Source organism: Typopeltis vanoorti, chromosome 15 (assembly GCF_054136105.1).
Source record: "Typopeltis vanoorti isolate ZY-2024b chromosome 15, IOZ_Tvanoo_1.0, whole genome shotgun sequence".
NCBI classification, from domain to species: domain Eukaryota; kingdom Metazoa; phylum Arthropoda; class Arachnida; order Uropygi; family Thelyphonidae; genus Typopeltis; species Typopeltis vanoorti.
In genome coordinates, this window is record NC_143563.1 from 66002094 (window position 1) to 66024741 (window position 22648).

At 35.5% G+C, this 22648-nt stretch overlaps 1 protein-coding gene across 1 annotated transcript in view; it reads left to right on the forward strand.

Moving 5' to 3' along the window:
- The window catches only part of LOC150098833 (uncharacterized), a 199353-nt gene that overhangs the window by 167739 nt on the left and 8966 nt on the right, over positions 1–22648 (forward strand). Inside the window, exon 5 of the mRNA XM_090404561.1 lies at positions 3764–3921. Within this exon, the coding sequence (XP_090260687.1) occupies positions 3764–3921 (158 nt within the window). The remainder of the gene's footprint in view (positions 1–3763; positions 3922–22648) is intronic.

Below are 22648 nucleotides of genomic sequence, written 5' to 3' on the forward strand. Positions count from 1 at the left end.
TTGCAGCAGCAGATGAAGAAGCAGCCAAAAATTTTCAAGAAAAGTTAGCCAAAATTATTGAAGATGGTGGATATTGTCCCGATCAAGTGTTTAACACTGACGAAACAGGATTGTTTTGGAAGAAAATGCCTAGTCGAACTTACATTGCAAAGTTTGAGAAAAAAGCAAGTGGGTTTAAAGCAAGCAAAGATAAAGTAACGTTGTTATTTTGTAGCAATGCATCAGGAGATCGAATGTTGAAAACCCCCTCCTAGTAAATCGATCTCTAAGGCCATGTGCTCTAAAAAGCAAAGATCTAAAATAGCTGCCAGTACGTTGGATGGCTAATACAAAGGCCTGGGTAACAACCTGTATTTACTGAATGGTTCAATAATTGCTTTGTACCAGAAGTGGAAACATACGAAGCAAAAAGCTCTCGATTTTAGTTTTATTAATTGTTGACAATGCACCGAGTCATCCTCATTTAGAACATACAAATGTGCAGGTAGTGTTTTTCCAACCAAAACGACAAGCATTATTCAGCCATTAGATCGAGGCATAATTGCTACTTTTAAAAAATATTACGTTAAGCACACTTTTCAATTTATATTGGATAAATTAGAAAATGAATCATTAACAGTAACTGACGTTTGGAGAAAATTTTCTATTTTGGACTGCTTAAATCATGTTGCATCTGCTATCGCTGAAATAAAACCACAAACTTGAAATGCTTGCTGGAAAGCAGCTTGTCCTGGATGTGTTGCAAACAGTGCAACAATGCAAACATCTACATTATCAGCCGAAATCACTACTTTGGCAAAGGAAATTGGTGGAGATGGTTTTGATGCATTTAACCAGAATGATGTAGACGAATCGCTTGTGGATAATGTCTTAAGTGATGATGATATTATTGGATATCGATTAACTTTCAGTATCATCGGAGACCCAGAAAATGATAGTGAAGCGGAAGAAAAACCTGTCCACCCCTCACTGCAAATATAATTCGAGAAGGTCTTGAAGTGTGCAATTAATTGGAAAATCATTTTCTTGTTAATGACAAAAATTCTGAAAGAGCCTTTAAATTCCAAAGTGAGCTGAAGAACTGTATGTCTCGATATAACGAGCTGTATAAAAAATTAGTAAAATCATCACAAAGTTTAATTACTGATTACAGTGTCAGAAGAAAAAAAAAAATCAGCACAGAACGGGGGGCGAAGCAAATTCAGTTTGTGAAGAAATAATTGCCTTTACCATTCAGATCTGATGCTCTATCTCTTCTGGTGATGAAAGTGATTTTGTACCAGTTCGCAAATGTTGTCGAATATTGTCTAATAGCGACGATAATTCTGATGACAAAATGTAAAAAAAAAAAAAAATTGTTACTTTTCAATAAAATTAAATGAATAAAGCTTTAAAACAAACTTAGGCATTCTTATTTTCCTGAATTTTTATAAACTTTTTAATGTGATTTTAGGTTTATTTTAATTATTGTTTCAGTTTTATGGGGTTTTAGAAAATTATGGAACGTATCCCTAATTTTTCAACGTATGTTAGGTCTTTTTTATGCGATTTTTTTATGTGCGGTTTTCTGTGTAACGTATCTACCACATAAAAAGAGATCCGACTGTATATGTTTATGAATTTTAATATTTCTTATACTTTTTACATCTGTTTTATACTAATCTTTTACATTTGTTTTCCATTCTGACTGTCATCTTACTTATTTGTTAAATAGTATATTTTTAAGAAATGTTTCATCTATGATTTTTGTTATTATTTTGATTTTTATATATGGTTTTTAGACTTATATAAGCCACTTATTTATTACACATGTTTTTGACATAGCATGACCTTAGTTGTCCTTGTCCCATTAAATCTAAAAACAAACAAATAAGCTGCAGATGCAGTGGCCATCATCTTCCTATCTCTTGCACCAATTAAAGGCAGATTATAAGACAAAAATTATCATCCCAACACAATCATCATGGAATTGAGAGACTAACAGAGTTTCAGATTAAGTCAAATTACATTATGGCCATATAGTCTACCAGGAACCCTTTAAAGTTCTTGTTTTGGCTCTGCATAGATCATAGTCATCTTACACACTCCTTCCTATTGATGGTTGATGACTATGTTTGAGTATATAGTTCTGCTGTAACCATCATACATATTTTAATTGACTACCCTCATGTCATTGTTGAATACCATCATTTTTCATCACGTTTAGCAAGTTGTTTCTGTCTGAACTTTATACAAACTCCAATTTTATCTGATTACTCTAATACATTGTTTTTAAATTTATACAAAATATTAACATTTACAGGTGTACACACACACACACACACACACACACGCACACATTGTAAAGAAAAACTGTCTTAATAATTTTGTGTTATACCCAATGGTTATTATATTTAACCATAAACTTGGTGCTGCCTACTTAACACAATAGAAATGTTCTGAAAACCATTTTTTGAAAGTCCTCCTCACCCCAATGACAACCCTATAGTGATGTATTTCATGTTTAAATATGCTTTGTGTGAGACATCTCTTTAATTTTAGTTAAATCACAAGTGGAATATCATGCAGCTTCTTAAGTGCTGCATACTGCTTAAGAGAACAAGAAGCATTGAGATCATCAATTCCAATTCAGGTTTTGCTAGCAGATTTGTTAAATAATAATAATAATGTTCCTCTTTTTTCTAAAGGCCATGTTAGTTATGACTTCATTAAAGATTTTTAAATCATAACCCACCACATCACATAATTCAAGAACTATAATAAAATTAGTTTAATCCTTTATCCAAGTGTGAGCAAACAAAGTTTGCGCCTGAAAGTGTAATTTATTAAAAAAAGAGTGGCACACCATTTGGCAACTCCTATAGGTAGAGATGACCTGCTAATGCTTCTGCCTGGTATCTCCACTTGGGCCTGGCTCCCACTGAAGAGACCTCAATAAAGGTCGAAACTAGTCTGGGTAGTGGCCCTTCCATTAATGTATAACATTAGACATATCCGCAAGGAGATGTGTTTTGCATTATAGGAGATACTTAGATAGGAGTGTTGGTATCTTGCTCCACCTTTGCAACGAGTTGCCCTGGTGTTGTACCACCTTACCCCAGTCCTGAAGATACTTTCAGGCGCAAACTTTGTTTGCTCACACTTGGATAAAGGATTAAACTAATTTTATTATACTCTAACCAAGTGAAAAATAAAATTCAAGAACTGTTTTTCATTCAATCTAGCTTTATCAAAGATTGCCAGTAAGGAATGCCTGTGGCAGTTTTTTCATAGTCAATCAATGTGCAAGTAGCTGAGGCTAATCACCAGTCTCAGATTCCTTTATCAGTGTTCATCCTCTTTGTTATATTTCATATCTCTTTGTTGTAGGTGCCTTTTCCATGTCACCTCCCCCCCCCCCCTCATTAAACCACCCATGTAATAACTGAGGTATTCATTTTTCTCACTGGACACTTCACTGAATTTGAAATCCATGAAAATATTCATACTACTCCTTTTTTTTTTGCTGCTTGAGTGCATAAGTTTTTTTAAAACATTGAAATGTTTGGATTCACTGAATGATAGGGCAGTCTTAAGAACTGCCTTCTGCTAGCAGTGTCAAATGAATGGTTCATCATTACTTTTGATTTGATGAGACATGAAGAACACATCTCTATATATATTTAGCTTTCCCTCTTCTTGTACATTAGCATTGTGAAATACTGCTTATACTGTATAATAATAATGTAGACTTTCTTAAGGAACTTTTTAATTTTTGCCTCAGATGACAGGACAAATTCCCCTCCACTACCTCCTCAGCCACGCACATTTAATATTGGAGACCTGGTATGGGGACAGATCAGGGGCTTCCCCTCCTGGCCAGGGAAACTTGTAAGAGAAGAGGAAGTAAAAGGAAACCATGTAAAGTCAGAAGAAGGAAAGGTGTGGTATATTTTCATATCTCTTTGTTGATTAGTTATACACTTAGTATTATTATTATTCAAACACCTGCATTGAAAAGTGCCAGACTGTGATGGTGTTCAATGGTGGATAAGCTGACCAAATGAGCAAGTGCTATCCACTACCAAGTAAAAATAAATGAATGAATTTTTATGATATTTGTTATTTGACACTGAATTTTTTTTTTTTTTTACAGTTGATATATATATATCCTGATTTTTTTTTTTTTTTTTTTTTACCACCTTCTCTTTACTAGCTGAATTGTAAAGATTAGACACCAAGAGACAAAACCTTATCTTTATAACTCAGTAGTTTATATATTTAATGTCCTCGTGATATACAATAGAACAGTGATGAGCAACCTTTGTTCTTCAGTGGGCCACAATTGAAAACCTAATGTTCCACAAGCTGCAATGACATAATATTAAATACTTTAATATATTAATCAAAAAATTTTAATTTATGGAGTGGAATTTGTTATTTTCAACATAGATTTAAAATGAAAAGTTTATTTTAATTTGATTTACTTTTTATTAGTAATAATTTCACTATATACACAGGTATAGGTACATAATTTTTTAATCAAAATAAATTAAATAGCTGCTGAAATTTAATTAATGAGATATTTGGCTCTGTTTCTCATCAACAAGCTTTTCAATATTGGAAGGTATGTTTGAAATTGTGACTCTAATACAATTTTTTAGTCATTTGTCATCAAGGCGACTATGATTTTTTACAATTTTCATTTTTGAAAAGAGTTGTTCACACCAATAAGTACTACCAAATAAACTTATTATTTGCCTGGAATGGCAAGCCAGCAATGGAAATTTATTAGTTGGAAAGTAACTCTTATAATAAAAGTCAATAAGACTACTGTGCAACCTCAGATGTGTGAACAGTGATGTTGCTCATCACTGTTGATCATCAGGAACCCTTTCAATATCTATATTAATGGGTGATGAGAAAATATCAAAATTAGTTTCATTTTTGCATAAGTTTCTGAACCGTGAACTGAATTCTTGTAGTCTGCATTTTCTCTGCATATTTTTTCGTTTCAGGTGGATTTTCTTTTCTCAAAATTGGAAAATAAGCAAATTATTAGATTCCAGTTGCCGATTCCAAATTTGTAGTTTATTTTCAAAAGCTTTTTTTTTATTTTATCGAACATTTCATTAATAAGTTTGTTCTGTCCTTGAAGATTTACATTTAATTCATTCAAATGTTGAGTAATGTCAACACAAAATGTAAAGTTGCACATGCAATCCTTGTCATTAAATTCTGGAAACAGGTTGTCTTTAATCTCCAAGAATAACTGAAGTTCACTCTTCAAATCATACACACGCTTAAGCATTGTGCCACAACTTAACTATCGAACCTCAGTGTTAAAAAAGATATTGCCATATTGGCTTTCCATATCTCTCAAAAATTCCTTAAATTTCTGATGATTCATTCCTCAAGATCTAATAAAATTTACAATTTTAATGATTGGTGGAATAACATTGGACATCTTCAAAACTTATGCACTCAAATTTTCTTGGTGCAAAGTGCAGTGAGAAATAATTATTTCATGTCCTGTTAATCTTTTTATGTTTCTGGATAATCCCAACAGTCCAACATTCGTCCTAGATATAGTTCAAGCTCCATCTGTTGTTATACCGATGATTTTTTCTATTAGGATATTTAATTGATTAAGAACAGTTTTCAGTTCCCTGTATAATATTTTTCTGGTAGTAGTTTCTTTCAATGGAACTAAAGATGCAAATTCTTCGGTGATGTTAAAACTAGAATCTGTCCCTCTCACAAAGACAGCATGTTGTGCCATATCACTAATATCACAACTTTCATCCAAAGCCAAAGAACTCCATTCTAACTTAGAAACATGTCCCTGCAAAATATCATCAATCCTTCTTGCGATTGTAAATCGCAACAAGCGCTGATTTTTGAAATTTTATCTTTTTTATCAGGGAAAGCGGCATCTGCTACCACTAGTAAGCATTCTTTTACTATTTCTCCATCAGAGAAGGATTTCATTCTTTTTGCCAAAATTTGACTAACAATGTAGCCTGCACGAACTGCAGTATCTGCAGTTAATGAAGCAGCTCTGATTCTTTTGCAGTTGATTCACTTTGTCTTTACACAACTGTCAAATTTTGAAGAATGTTTAGTTTTATAATACCTCTTGATTTTATATTCCTTGAAAACAGATATCTTTTCACAACATATCAAGCAAACAGCATTGTCTTTTATGTAAGTAAAAAAATAGTTGCATATCCATCTTTCGTTAAACTGACGATTTTTGTCCTCAACTTTGCGTTTTCTAGATTTTGAACTCATTGATTAAACACGAGTTAATAGTTGGAGGGTCACATGCAGACCATGAGTTTTTCATCACTGCAATAGAAAACTGATGTAAAAAAAAAAAAATAAGAAAAGAAAGGAAAAAATTTTGTAAAGAAGCAATTTTTTAAAAGAAAAAATTATATTACCGTTATAAATTTATAATTTGCTTATGTTTTGAAGGAACTTGTATCAATAAGTTTATTCAAGAATAATGCAACTACTTTCATATATATATATCATTAAAGTATGATTCCTCATGGCATGACTGAAAATGCAAAGGTGAATGACACAATTATGGGAACTATTGTCGCAAGCAAATATTTTTCACGTGACCGCTTAATGTGTGTGCTTCATATTGATAACACGTTGTGCCTTTTGCTAAAATTTTTTTTAGCAAAAGTGTTTCAGCAGGCTGCAGGTTAATAGTTGGAGGGCCACATGCAGACCACGAGTTTTTCATCACTGCAATAGAAAACTAGAGAACAGCTACCTTAAGACATGCTGAAAGTTGAATTTTTTTACAGTTGTGAACAATATACAGAATGAAGGATAGTTCATATGAGTTAACTAAGTATAAATTATTATTATTCAGCTTCATGAACCCTTAAGGTTCTTAGCTGCAAGCACCACAGTTTTCCATATTTTCCTATCTTTAGCCAACTCCTTCCAGTTTTGCAGCTTCAGGTCTTTTATGTTCGTTTCAATGTTATCCATCCATCTTCTGCAGGGTCTTCCTCAAGGACGTCTTCCATTTGGGTGATGTAGAAAGGTTCTCCTCACTAACCTGTTATCCTCCATTCTTTCCAGGTGACCTAACTATCTCATGCGACTAGCTCTGATTTCATTTATTATTAGTGGCTTCTTATAAAGTTCACAGCATTCTTTATTCGTTCACCTTCTCCATTCATCTGTCACAGGATCTTTCACCGACCAAATATTTTTCTTAAGATTTTGTTTTCGAGGTGTTGTAATTGAACTTCATCAGCTTTTGTTATATTCCATGTCTCTGCGCCATATAATACAACCGGTATTATAACATTCTGTAGGTATTTATTTTAGATTCATATGACAGATTTTTAGATGAGAGGAGGTGCTGAAGTGAGAAATATGATTTATTACCTGCTTTATTACTATTATTACCTCATCTTTATTTCTGTTTGGATCTTATTATCTTTAGTTATTATAGAGCCTAAATATTTAAATTGTATTGAGTTTTTCAATATCATGTCAGCAAATTGAATATTTCTGTTTGGATCTTATTATATTTAGTTATTATAGAGCCTTAATATTTAAATTGTATCGAGTTTTTCAGTATCACGTCAGCAAATTGAATAGTTGATGGCTTATTGAGATTATTGTCTAGATACTTTTAAATATTCTGTTTTATTTTGGTTAATATTAAGACCTATTTTTTTGGAAGAGGTTTTAAGGTTTATAAAAGTTTCAGTTATATCATCTGCACGTTCTGCTATAATATCAATATCGTCTGCATACCCCAGGAATGATACAGAGCATGACACAGTACTTTTCATTGTTTCTCGAATTACTTTTTCTAAGGCTATGTTGAATAGTATAGGTCAGTGGTGGCGAAAAGTTTACAAATAGAGTTGCTGATGTGCCGGCGAGTGCCAAAAATTTAGAAATCAAGTTGATGACATGTCAGGCAGTTTTTAATAGGGAAAAAATTAATAGAAAATATATTAAGTAATTTATAATAATATATAATATTTTATTTATTTTTAATAATATTTATTTATATATAAATTTATAATATTCAGTGTACAATTGATTATGTATTATTAAATTGATTTTAATGTTGGTTTGAAAAAAAAAACAGTAGTTAGAAAAATAGTTATGCGTTGTAACTCACCATAGAAGTCAGCTGAGCAGGGAAAGCTCAACTTGTCGGTGAAATCCTTACCATATTTACTCGAATATAACTTGCTCTCGTGTATAACTTACACCACTAATTTTACTTTAACAAAAAATACATAAAAAAGTTTTGCATGTTACCTCGCACACAAAAAATGTTTAAAGATGTTCACATCGTGGCAATAGTAACTCGTTCTCCCCTCGGTTAAAAATCTGCCCTCCCCAAAGCCATTATACTACAAATGCAAGAAAAACAAGTAGTTTCATTCTATCCCTGAATAGTCTTTTGCAGTCTGTGTAATATATTTCTCAACAAATAATGTGATTCATTAGTTAGAGCCGTTTTTATTCCAGCTGTCTCTAATTGCACTATTATTGTCCCCTCCCACAGAAACTATGCTGTACAGACTCAAGTCAACAACTGTGTTTAAGTGCAACCATATGTTGCACTGAAACATAGTATCTAACTAAAAACTATTGTCCAATTTTTCAATTACAGGAAATAAGTGTTTGTTTTATTGCATTTGAAATTCTGTCATTATGACAGATCACAAAGACTAACTTCAAATAAAATTCTACCACGAATTGAAACATGCCATATAATTAGTGACCATATGTCCTTTATTTAAGAGGACAGTCCTTTATTTCACTGCTCTGACCTTTAGATTTTTTTTTCTAAAATGGCCATTTTGTCCTTTATTTTGTGAATTGAATAGTAAATCGAATATTAATGCCAACATATTTAAAGATGTAATTCATAAATTATTTAAATAACTGGGACTGCTGTTTCGTGGAAATGGAAGTATTTGAATGGGTTCTACTACGAGAAATCCCTCTGCCGGAGAAGATCGAGGAAAGTGTTTTGTTCATTTCCAGTCATTGGAACTTAAATATAAATGACGGATTATTTGATGAAGTTTCGTGTATTAAAAGTTATGTCACCAGTGAAAGGATCGAAGAATGGTGACAAAATGACGTAGTAGGGTTGAATATTTTAAATATTTCTCAGATAAACATGTATCTTTTAAAAACATTTTAAAAATCGTTGAATTTTGCTTATGTCTTCCTGGATCTAATGCCCCACGGAACAAATATTTTCATTAGTGAAAAATATGTGGACCAGTGAAAAACACCCAATTTAAAAATCAAAACATTGAAAGCATGCATTTATAGCAAATGGAACTTTGACATGAACTGAATACAGTTTTGTGAATTTTTAAAACACTAACCTGATTTATTAAAAAAAAGTTCATTCTTGTGTGAAGTATCAAAATTAAATTTTTTAAGTAATAATATGATTGTTTAAAATGCTATATATATGCTTATATTTTACAATAAACATTATAAAGCTTTTTAGTTTTAGTGAAATAAATAAACGCAACCTGTTTTTATTTATTTATTTATTATGAAACAATTTCTGATTTGTCTATTTTCTCCAAAAAAATATGGTCACTATACATATAATGCATGTGTGAGTTTGCCTGCCAGCTCAACCCAAACAAGCAGGAATAAAATTCAACCAAGGGTTGAAACTTTGTGCGAGTTGACCCCACTGGTAATGAGAAGTTCCATTGGAACGATAAACGACACCCCGTCGTGAATGTGTTAAAACTAGGAAATATATAGTGAACGTTGTTATGACAGTTTCAGTTGTTATGGAATTTGGTTGAAGAGAGTTAGCATTTCAACTCAACACTTGTCAGTTGCTTATGTCTTTGGGTCGCTTTGATTTTGATCTTTTGTTAATACTGCACCAATCATATGCATGTCTTCATAGCTGCTCTCTTGTGTAAAACAAAATTTAATTTGTACGTATTGTAATAATTTAAAAAAAGTTGAATAATTTATAAGCGTATAAAAGGATATCACCTGTAAATCGTTGACGCGCCAGCAAAATTCTCGGACGTGCCACCTCTGGCACATGTGCTATAGGTTCGCCATCTATGGTATAGGTGATATTGCATCTCCTTGTTTTAAACCTGTGGAGACATTGAATGGCTCTGACAATATGTTGTTAGCGAGGACTCTACATTGATTTTCCTGTACACACATTTTGATCAATCTGATTAGTTTTTCTGTTATTTTATTCCAAATTCCTTTAAGATATTCCATAGACTTTCTCGATGTATACTATCATATGCTTTTGGGAAGTCAATGAAGATATTATGACTTTCTTTTTTGTATTCCCAATTTTTCTCTAGAATTTGTCTCGAGGTAAAAAGGTGATCAATGGTTGATCGATTTCTTCTGAATCCTGTCTGATATTCTCCAAGAATCTCCTCTGTATATGGTATAATTCTTTTTAGGATAATATCCGACAGCATTTTGTAACTAGCATTTTAAAGTGAGATGCCTCTATAGTTTTCACATTTCCTTTTATCGCCTTTTTTTTTTTTTTTTTTTTTTTTGTGTGTGTGGATGGGAATTATTATTGATTCTTTCCAGTCTTCTGGCAGTTTTTCATATTTCCATATGAGGTTAATTAGTGTGAACAGTTTGTTAGTTAATTCTTTTCCTCCATATTTAATTTGTTCAGATGTGACTTTATAAAATCCTGCAGCTTTATTATTTTTAAGAGTTTTAATGCTTGTTTCTACTTCACTAAATGATAGCTCATTGATTTCTGGTAGAGTAAATTCTGTCTAGAAATGTTGCTTTGGGATTTTGGCAGTTTAGCAGCTGTTTGAAATATTCCCTCCATCTTTCAGCCATCTGTTTGTCATTTGCAATAATCTCTCCTTTATTATCATTAATTATTGCAGTTCTTGACTGATAGCCTGTCTTTAGTTTATTTATACCTTGAAAAAAGTTCCTTGCATTTTTATATCTATTCTCTTTAGCAGTTTTATCAATTAATTCTTTTAGATATCATGTTTTTTCTTGCCTAATAATTTTGTTTGATTCTCTGCCAGCAGATCTATAGTTTTGATAGTTATTGTTGTCCTGTTGGTTTTGAAACCATTTAAGCTTAGCTTCTTTTTTCATTTCTATTGCTTCTTTGCATCTGTTAGTAAACCATAACATTAAACCTAAAATTTTTTTCAGATGCTCTGTTTATACAACACTTAATTTCATTCCATAGCGTATCAATATTTTCAGTTTCTTCAATATTATTAAGCTCTGCTTTTATTTCACTAGAGTAGTTTGATCTTATGTTATTGTTTTTCAGATTATCAATATTGAGTTTAGGATGTTTTTTATTTTTATTGAAATAGTTTTTGTTAAGTTTTACTTTCATTACTGATCCTACCAAATAATGATCTGAATCACAATCAGCACCTCTATAGCTTCTAACAGTTTGAATACTGCTTCTAAATATTTTTTCTATTAAAATATGTTCAATTTGGTTGTGGGTTAATCCATCAGGTGATGTCCATGTTTGCTTATGGATGTCATTTCTTATAAATGTTGTGCTACTTATTATCAAATTCTTGGATATTGCTAAATTTATTAACCTTATCCCATTATCGTTTGAGATTTCATGTAGGCTATTATTTCCCATTGTTTGTCTGTAGATTTCTTCTTTTTCTATTTTTTTGCATTAAGGTCTTCTAAAAGTATAATAATGTCATTATTTGTATAGCAAAGCAGAAAGCTTGGGAATCCTTTGGAGAAAGATTAGACTCATCCTATGCAAATACAAAGTATTCTGGCAGACCATCTGCCACCTTTGAGGGAGGAAATCGTGCACAGCAAGGGCAATTAAGGCCTCTGATGGTGCACTTTTAACACCCGAGAAGGATATCCTCCACAGATTCTTATGCATTTATTCGTTTACTAACAAGCGAGAGCGGTGAGCGCTCAGATTCCAATCTGCGCACCGCTTTGAATAATAGGATATATCTTCAGGAATTTTTCGAATTTCTTGATAAAAAGTTAGGAACAGATTTTTAAAAGTACATACTTTCAGAAAATAATATTAAAAAATCAATTTTTTTTGATCCTCTAAATAGTACTGCCTCCTTAAAAATATCAAAAACTTACAAATTAGCATAAAGAAAATGCCATAGAGGAAAAACCTGACGTGATAGACGAGAAAAATGGGTTTGATATTTGAAATCAGCGCACCCAAATTAGTAAAAAACAAGTCTCATATAAAAGTCAGCAAAAATTGTGTTGGACTGTGTTATTCCTTCCAGAGTATCATAGAATTCATCCTGGGTATACTGATCAGTTTCCTCTGTGGGTGCATTAATTAAGGTTATTTTGAACTTTTTTGTTAGCTGTCTTTCATTGATGGCCTCAAAACTTATGAGTGACTCCCATAGCCTTCTTTGTATCATAAATCCTGTTCCTAGTTCATGTCTTCCTGTGATATTTCCACCATATAATAACAAATAATCTCCTAATTTATGTTCACCACTATCAATCCATCTAGTTTCCTGAATTGCCACTATATCCATTTTATATTCTTTGAGTTCATCACTTAAAATTTGCAGTGCACATGCTCTATATAAGCTTCTGACATTCCACGTTCCAAATCATAATCCTTTATTTCCAAGCAACAGGCTGAGTTCCATCTTTGCAGTCTGATATTGAGGCTTATTTGGTGCTTAGTTCCTAACTAGTAAGATTTTTACAAGATGAGGTTGTCGGCCTCATGCTTAACCCCCAACCTGGAGGACCAGGGGTGTCTCTCTTAGTCTGGACCCTCACCTTTGGGTGGACCCTCAGGACTATAAATTATTAATTAAGAAAAATAGAAAAGCAGTTTTTTAACTAATAAAAAAGCAGAGTCATTGGATTATCTTCCTCTTAACTGGCACCTGCTAGATAAATGCTGTTGACAGGTTTACAACCTTTCATGGGTGGGACTGTCACTAAAAAAAAAGAGATAAATATTTTGCAAAATCATTACAACCAATGAAGATTTAAGAGTGCGCATCACATGCCAACACACAAGACAGACTCTCAGTCATCATCAAAGGCAACAGCAGCTGAGAGGAACTGACAATAGCTAATGTTAAATTACTTTTTAACAATGTATAATTTACAATTATATTTTCAGTTGAATAAAAATATCTACCTTCTCAGGTTTTTTTTTAATAATTTTGGGAGCTTATTAATGTCAGGTATGTTGTACAGTTTTTTTTTTTTTTTTTTGAGAATTGCTGCTCTTACTCTATGGTTGCCTAAGCCAACCCATTTGCTGCTCAGACATCATGACTTGCACATTTGCTTTCTGAGCTTAGAAAGATAGAGAGAGAGAATGTTGATTACAGCTAGATGTTATTGTAAATTTATGATACTTAACTTTTGAAATAATAGGTTGTGCGATTTCATTCAAGGTTGAACTTAGCTCTGCTTATGCTCATAGACTTTTCTTAAGATATAAAGCAAAATAATATTTGTATTTATTTTATTAGTTAAGTAAAACTAATTACCTGGCATTATTGTAGTTGTATATTTACCTATGTGCATTAGATTTACAGGTCAAACTCAAAATATTATTATTAATGAAGTTCATATAGAATAAGAACATGGTCTCACGGAATTCTGTTTTTCTGATTTTTTTTTCATTCTCAGTTTTTTCTGATTTTTTTTTTCATACGTGTTTGTGGGCTAATAAGCAGCGTGTATGTGTGTGTGTAAGTTATAGCTGAAACTTGTGCAAAACAAATACACATACACACACATGACCAGGCCACATTTATTATCAGTTATTTACAAACAGTGATATTGAAATCGTTTCATTATGTCGTTTTTCTGATTTATTAGAATTTAATTTAAGATAAACTCAGATGAAAAAAAACTCACAGTACAGATATGGTAATGAGCACATTTATTTATTCACTTTCATCTTCACAAATAAACCAAAACACAAAACAACAACATGATGAAATTTCATGCCTCATTAAACAACTGTTTTCAACAGGTAATAACTAGGGCAAACAGTGAAAAATGAGCTACTGGATTTAACTCTCAACAACCGCCTAGCATCATTAGGATCCAATGCCTTGCCACGACATTTATTGTGTGATGCAACTGGTGAATATCTGAAAAGAGAGATCTTGGTAGTCCAACACTCATTAGCCTGCTTCAAAGATGGGCAGTCCTGGATGACTTAGCCAGAATCATTCGGCTAGCGGACTTTCCTGCGAGGTTATCTTGCATTAAGTCTTCTACACAGTGGTCAGGGGGACATGGCCCTGTTTTCTGTATGTGCCATTATGGCATCTGGGGTATCTTGGAATTCCACTCCCAAACAGTTATTGCTTGCTGGAGAGTGGACATTCATGTGTAGATTCAAAGTGGGTGGGGAGCTCTGGTGCTAAATCAAATTTCCCTTGAGAGTGAATAATTTTTTATCCTCAAGTTTATCAGTGCCTGTAACATGTCCCAATCATGTCCAGAAAACATTGCAACATCAATTAAAAACAAAATTAAGACACAATCATCAGAAGCAGCAACAAACATACTAGCTTTTGTAATATTACACTCGACTAAAGAACGTCAACTGGGGAAAATGTCACCCTTCATCATACAGAAAGAGTTTCGAAGAGTTGGCAGAATTTTCCAAGTCATTGAACAAATTCCATTCGGGAGACATTCTTGCATAAACAGCAACTTAGACTGACAGCATTTCCTACATGCAGCATCCCCTTCCATATCAGGCACATGTTCATGGTGGAGGAGATCTCCCAGTGATGATAGCCCTTTTCATTCTTATTCAAGTGTGAGCAAACAAAGTTTGCGCCTGAAGTATCTTCAGGACTAGGGTGAAGTGATACAACACCAGGGCAACTCGTTGCAAAGGTGGAGAAAGCTACCAACACTCCTAACTCAGTATCTCCTATAATGCAAAACACATCTCCTTGCAGATATGTCTAATGTTATGCATTAAAGGAAGGGCCACTACCCAGACTAGTTTCGACCTTTATTGAGGTCTCTTCAGTGGGAGTCAGGCCCAAGTGGAGATACCAGGCAGAAGCATTAGCAGGTCATCTCTACCTATAGGAGTTGCCAAATGGTGTGCCACCCTTTTTTAATAAATTACTCTGGATTTAGAGAAAGATGTTGAAAGTTTATTTTTCACTTGGTTAGAGTATAATAAAATTAGTTTAATCCTTTATCCAAGTGTGAGCAAACAAAGTTTGTGCCTGAAAGTATCTTCAGGACTGGGATAAGGTGGTACAACACCAGGACAACTCGTTGCAAAGGTGGAACAACTACCAACACTCCTATCTCAGTATCTCCTATAATGCAAACCACATCTCCTTTTCCAGGCCACCATTACTGGATCCAACACTTTTTATGTTGGGCCCACACACAGGCGGTTGGTTAGTCAACCTATAGTACATTAGTACTGTATATGGGTGGTGGGTTGGGAAAGGAGGAATTTGTTTACATTTGATTTGAATGACTTTAAATTGTATTCGTTGGGAAACACAGCAGGTTGGAGACTTTTCCATGGTGCAGCAGTTGCAGGGATGAAGGAAGAGGAAAAGAAATTTGTTCTGTTTGTTTCTAAGTGTACTGTGAAGGGATGTTGTGCAGCAGCTGCACGTGTTCCAATGAGCTTAGTACTGAGCGGGGGAATTATTGATGTTATTTCAGATGAGCATTTCCCATGGAAATATTTGTAGAATACACTTCCTGCAGAGACCAAACGTCTGTGTGAAAGTGTGTGTGTGTGTGGGGGGGGGGGTAAGGGATGGATCATTGATAAGTCTAATTGCCCTCCTCTGTATTGAGTTGAGCATTTTGAGAGAGCTTTTAGGGGCCCCACCCCATATGTGGGAGGAGTATTCAATAGTTGGGTGGATTTGTGACTTGTATAATGTTAGCAGCTGCTCAGGGGTGAAGTAACATCTTGAGCGGAAGAGAAATCCTATTTTTTTTTTTGAGGCTGAGGATGCAATGTTTGCGATATGTTTGTGCCAAGAGAGGTTTGATGTGAGGGTGATTCCAAGGAGCGAGATCTCAAGCTGTCTGGAAATTTGGGTATCGTCGAAAAGGATACTGGGAAAAAGTTGTTCTTTTTTATGGGAAATAGTACAGAACTGGGTTTTGTTGGGATTGAAATTTATGAGGTTAACAGAACCCCATTGTAGGATGTCTTGGAGATCACAGTTGAGGGTGGTGGTGGTGGTTGATGTTCTGTAGGATGAGGTGAGTTGTGTAGGGTAAGGCTTATCAAATGCAAGCAAGGAGTGTTCTGTGCTGTCATCTGCAAAACTGTGTATTGGGTTGGAGGTCAATTGCAGTAGGTCGTTGATGTATAGCAGGAACAGAGTTGGTGAGAGGACAGAACCTTGTGGGATCCCAGCATTAATTGAGTGGTGCGAGGATAGGGAGTCATCCACCATCACACACACACACACACACACACACACACACACACACACACACACACACACACACACACACACACACACACACACAGTGTGCGTCCAGATAGAAAACTGGCGATCCACCTACAGAAGTCCTGGGTAAGACCGAATGATGGTAGTTTGCCTAGTAGGCCTTTGTGCCAGACCCGGTAAAAGGCTTTGGAGATATCTAGTGCAACCACTTGAGATTCGCAGATTCGCCAAGCCTTTTCATAGCATTTGTCCAGAGATGGGTGATGTATGTGATTAGATCTCCTGTTGATCGGCAGTGGCAGAATCCATACTGGCGGTCATTTATTTAGTGAGTGTCTTCAAAATAACGTAGGAGGTGGGAATTGATGATTTTTTCCCTTACCTTTGACAGGACTGAGGTAAGCGAGATAGGGTGGTAATTGGATGGCAGTGACTTGTCACCCTTCTTGGGAATGGGCTTAATATGGGCCAATTTCCAGTTTGTGGGATAGATTCCAGTGAAGTAGGAGAGTGTATATAGGTGACATAGGATAGGGGTCAATTCTGGAGCACAATTTTTCAGAACAATTGGGGGAATACCATCGGGGCCAGGAGACTTTTTTGTGTCTAATTGGGACAGTATTTTTCTGATTTCATTCTGGCAAAAGGATATAGGGGTATTGTATGTTGGGTGTCTGGAATGGTTGGGGGACATTTACCATCGTCAGTTATGCATGCATTTGAAGCAAAGTATGAGGCCAGAAGATTGGCTTTTTCTGTGGGTGATGAGGCAGTAGAGCCATTGGGGTGGGAATAGTGTTGGACAGAATTTACGGCCAGTTGCTTTGGCAAGAGACCAAAAGGCTTGGCTGCCATTTAAACAGGCTGCTAGTTTCCTGCTTTTTGCTCTTTTGAACTCTGTTTTGGAAGCATTGATTGTTTTGTTGCATCTATTACAGGCTTCGGTGTAAGCTTTGAAGGAGGATGAGGTTCTTGATTTCAGCCAGTTGTGGTATGTCTAGTGTTTCATCTCTACAGCCTTGGCACATCTTTTGGAGAACCAGGGTTTCATTAGGGAATGGCAGTTCAGAGTGTTGTGTGGAATGTACGTATTCATGCCGGTGAGGATTACTTTGGTAATAAGCTTGGTGCATATGTTTGGGTTGGAAGGCCGGAAGTAATAGTCCAACCATGGGAATGTGGCATAGAAGTTGCGGAGGCTGTCCCACTTGGCACTATTATAGTGCCGAACTACTCTTGTATGGGAGTGTCTGTGTAAACGTTGTTGCACAGGAGAGGAGATGAGCACTAGGTTGTGGTTAGAATTTCCCAGGGGGCTCGCTACTTTCACTGTATTTGGAGGGGTCATTGGTGAGGAAGAGATCTAGGGTGTATGGGGAGTGGTTTGGGTTGTCTGGTATTCTGGTTGGCATCTGGACAAGTTGTGTAAGGCGTTGGTGATGGCAAATGTTTCTGCATCTCTGCCTGCAAGATCTGTACAACTGGAGGAGGAAAGCCATCTAGTGTTGTGGATGTTAAAATCTCCTAGAAGGATGATTTTGCTGTTGGAAAGTGGGATTGGAGAAAGTCAACTTTTAGGGAGAGGAAATTAAAGAGCTCAGGGTAGTTGGTTGGATTTGGGGGATAGCGATAGAGGCAGCAGATGAATTGCTGAGTGGGAAAGGGATATTTTCATCCAAAGAAGGTCAAAGTTGGGTGATTCTAGGTTAGGTGCTCTCTGGCAAGGTATGTCTGAGCAGATGTATGTGCAGACACCACCCTTGGGTGAAAGTTGTTGAAGAGCGAGTAGTTTGGGAGGTTGAGATAAGTGGTGCTGGGGGGAGGTGAGATTTGGGTTTCTGCCAGGAAGAGTGGGTGGAGTTTGGTAGACTGTAGGTGGTGGTGGTGGACACTATTCAGGTTGGAGTTTAGGCCACGGATGTTGGTGAAGTGGATGTGTAGGGTTTTGTGGGACGTTTGTTGGACCGCATGGATCTTGCACATTTCCTATGCAGTGCCTACCTGCCTGCTGGTCTCCATAGTGGCTGCTAGTAGCATCACTTAGTTTTTTTCACCAGTTTATCTTGTCTGTAGTTGATGGTCCAACTGTTGTCACCATTTTGAGTTGTCTTTCTTCTAAGCTGACATCTTCATTCTCTTTGTGTAAATGATGCCTGGTTGTGTACGTATGCACGATTGGGGGAAGGAGTCTTTGAATTTATTGTTGATCGCTGTTATTATTTTTGATGTGCTTGTTGGCATGTTGCAAGTCACTTTTATTAGGTGCAGAAAGTTCATACCATCCTTCCTTTTATTTATAGGCCCAAAACGATATTCGTTTTGGGCCTATAAATAAAACACCTGACGATATTCTCGGATTCGATGTTGCATTCTTCGGCTAGTTTCTTGATGTCCTCTTGTAGTGGTTTTCCGTCGGGAAGTTCAGAATGATGGCATTGAGTTTTTTGTGTTCAGCCTCCATCAAGTCGTTTTCCGTTGATGCGATTAGATTGCAAAGTTCTTTCACTGGCAGAGTGGAGCTTGTGTTGTGCTGGTTTTCGATTTGATCTAGCCTTGCTTCGACTGCACGTATTTTGTCGGTAAAAGTTTCCTTTAAAGCATTGATGTGCTGTTCGAGATTTTCAACACGTTTGCCTATGTTCAGAAGTTGTTTTACCGAATGAAGACACAGCAAACAGAAGAATGGCTGGTTAAGTTCGATAAGTAGCTTATGTGTAGCTTCGTCAATTTTCGTGCAGGAAGCATGCAGCCAGTGGCAACAGAACTCGCAGAATATGCCTTTTTTTTTGTGTGTGACACTGGTTTTGCAGCTGCGGCACGTAATAGGATTGTCTGTGGCGGTCGATGGCACTGAGCCAGCAAGACACGTGGTGCTCATTCGCCGTTGGCTTTTAGTGCCGCTATCTTTGCTGCATATGGTAGGCATCATGAGCGCTTACACGTGGCTGATTTTGAATTGTAAGGATAGTTGTTTTAATACTCTAAAAGTACTTACAGTTTGTACTGAAGTATTCCGCTGCTCGGCACCCTCTGTTAGTTTTCTGTTTGATGGTTAATTCCAATGGAATAACACTCGCAATAATGGTAAATTAGGGAGCACAATCTTATAGTAGCTTATTCACTGACCAACTTTGCACCATATTTGTTGTGTGGTGCAACCTGTAGTCCAGAAAAAATAATCCTGGTAGTCTTGCACCACTTTGACCTCTGCTTCGGCAAGCAGGCAGTCCTGGATGGCCTGGCCAGGATCATTCAGCTAGTGGGCCTGCCTGCAAAGCATTTCAGTAAGTCTCCTTCCCTATGGTCTTGGGGACAGAGCTTAAGACTTGCTGTGGTACCCTGAATGAACACTTCATCCTCTTATTTATCAGGGACATCAACATAACCCTTGGTTATGTCATGAAACAATAGAAACACTGATAGAAAATCAGAATAAGAAGCTGAAGACATCAGAAGATGCATTTAATATACCCCTTTCTTGATACTACATTCAACAGGATAAATCCTCTTGGAAAAACGTCACTCTTTTTCATATAGAAAAGTTTGGAAGGATTTTCAGGATCTTCAAAGTGTAAAGAAGCTTCATTACTGGAGATATATTTATGGAAGCATCAACTAAAACACAAACAGAAAAATTACTTTGTGCAGCTGGAGTAACCATAATTGGTAAATATCCCAATTGTGGACACCCCCCCCCCAAAAAAAAAGAAAAAAAAGTTTAACTTTTTCAGAGGTGAATATTGGAGTGGGTTCTTCTCATTGTACCACCTGATGAGGTGATCTGCTAAAAGTGGAAGATCAGGAAGTGACAGACATGAGAATACTCATATGTAGTGATGGTCACTTGGTTCTCAACAGGGAAGTCATCCTTAAATTCAGCACATTAATATCACCACTGTCTTACAAAGCCAGCTGTCTTTACTGGACAATTGAGAACATGAAATAAACATTACAAGGCAAAACACAAAAATGCCCTAATTGTGCAGGAGACAATCCAACTTATTCCTAAGCATAGCAAAGGTGAAAGAGCAAGAAGGAGATTAAAAAAAAAATAGAGCATTGCATCACTTATCTGGAAGCGAAGAGGCAGTATATCACAAAAGTGGCAACAATATCTGATAAGCCCGCTTACACCAAGTAGTTGTAAAAAAAAAAAAAAAAAAAGTGTCAATAGATATTGAAACCCATAAGTTGGTTCCCACATTCTCCCATTTATAAGATCCCTGAACAATATCACTTACTTGCCATCTCCTTGGAGCAAACGAAGGGTCCAGTCAGTATGGACTGACTCCTGAGGATATGCCAAAGATGGTCCCACTGCAGGAAAATCTCCACTAATTAAAAAAAAGTGATGGAACATGCACCATAGGGGTCAAATATATGCTTCAAGACCTTCTATAAAAACTATCTTCAAATGGCATGGATATTTTCATCCCTGTGCCCTTGAAGAAGATAAAATAATTCATGTACCTAGTGCCCTACAAGGAGTACATTATGAATTCTTGAATATTTTTCCTAATATAGAGGAAATGATGGATACTGTCGATCCTCATTTTTCTAAAAAAAAAAAAAATATCCAAGGCTAATGTTAGCAAAACTATTCAACATTAGGTACTGAGATAATACCACCAAAAAAGAAATTATAAAACCATTCCTGCAATGGAATTGTAGTGTACCTTCAAATATTGATATATCAAGGCTCTCTTGCAGAAGTATACATCAGTATGCTTCTGCCTGCAGGAAACATATAAAACCAAGACATGATCCAGCATTACAAAATATTACTATCATTCATAGGGACAGGGCAGCAGATGGGCCTGCCCATCGAGGAGGAGCCATCCTCGTAGGCAATCACACCCCTTTCCAGCAAGTCTCAGTATGAATATAGAACCAGTTGCAGTCTGACTCTCATTCAGAACTCTATTAACAGTATGCAGTATCTACATTCCTCTTGCCTCATATCTCTCAAGATGACCATATTGCAATTACCATTCCCTTTACTTTTAATGGAAGATTTAAATGGACAACACTTTGTGATGTAGTGCTTGAACAAACATCAGAAGAGCTGTTGAGCTTATGTCCAACAACAATCTCTCCTCCTTCTAAATGCAGGAAGCAATACCTTCCATATGCCTACCTGAATCTTCATGTAGAAACTCAAGAATTTATTTGGGAATGATTACTTTCCCATGATAGCCACATTCCTGAATGGGAATGTGGCTATCATGGGAATTCCTGCAACTGTTTACTCCATCACTGACATCACAATGGAAAATTGAGCAAGCTGACTGGCTTGCCTTCTGTCAGTTATACTATAAGCAGAAACTTTTATAGTTTTTGTATTCGGCTTTGAAATTATGTTGGATTTAATATCCACTTAATTTATATAATTTTGCATCGCCAAAATGAAGCCTTTGGCTCTTTATTTAAGTAAATGCAGTAAAACATTAATTTGCTATTGTCAGTGTTATACAGCAGATACATCCATGCACAATTTGTTCTTCTGAGTCTCTTTTATTAGAAGAATTAAATAAAATAAAACTTACTCTATTACTTAATAGATACAGTGAGACCTGTATAGAAAATATTTGATAATTGCAATCTGATGTTAAAAGGATCAGCATATCCTACCTTAAAGGAACATCTGAACAAATAGTGAGCCCTGTTTGCTGATTTAATTTGTACACCACCTTCAAACCAGCCCAGAAGTTGTCAATTTTTTTTACCACTATCAAAGATACATTATCACCTTTATACTTGTCTGGTGTTTATCAAACACCATGTTCTTGCCATCTTTGTTACTTTAGACAGACTAGCTGTTCAGCTACTATTAGAATCGAAGAATAACAAGATTATATACGATTTTTGGATTCTGAAGGTTCAGACCTTGTTTCTCATTATTATTATTATTAACACTAAACAGAGTTCACTGGAACCATGTCAAGATGCTACATTACAGTTGGTTCAAATTTGATCTAATTTTTGAATCATGTGTAACCCTGTGCCACTGTCCCAATCTTGATTGGACAGATTTCTTAGTTTTGAGAAGTGATTACTGTTAATTTTTTCTAATTTTTTATATTTTATTTATTTATTATTTTTAAATTGATTAATTAATTATACATCTATTCCCATGTCTTTTGAATTCTAAATAGTGTTTCCTCCTAGTGGACAGCTTCAGCTGAGACATG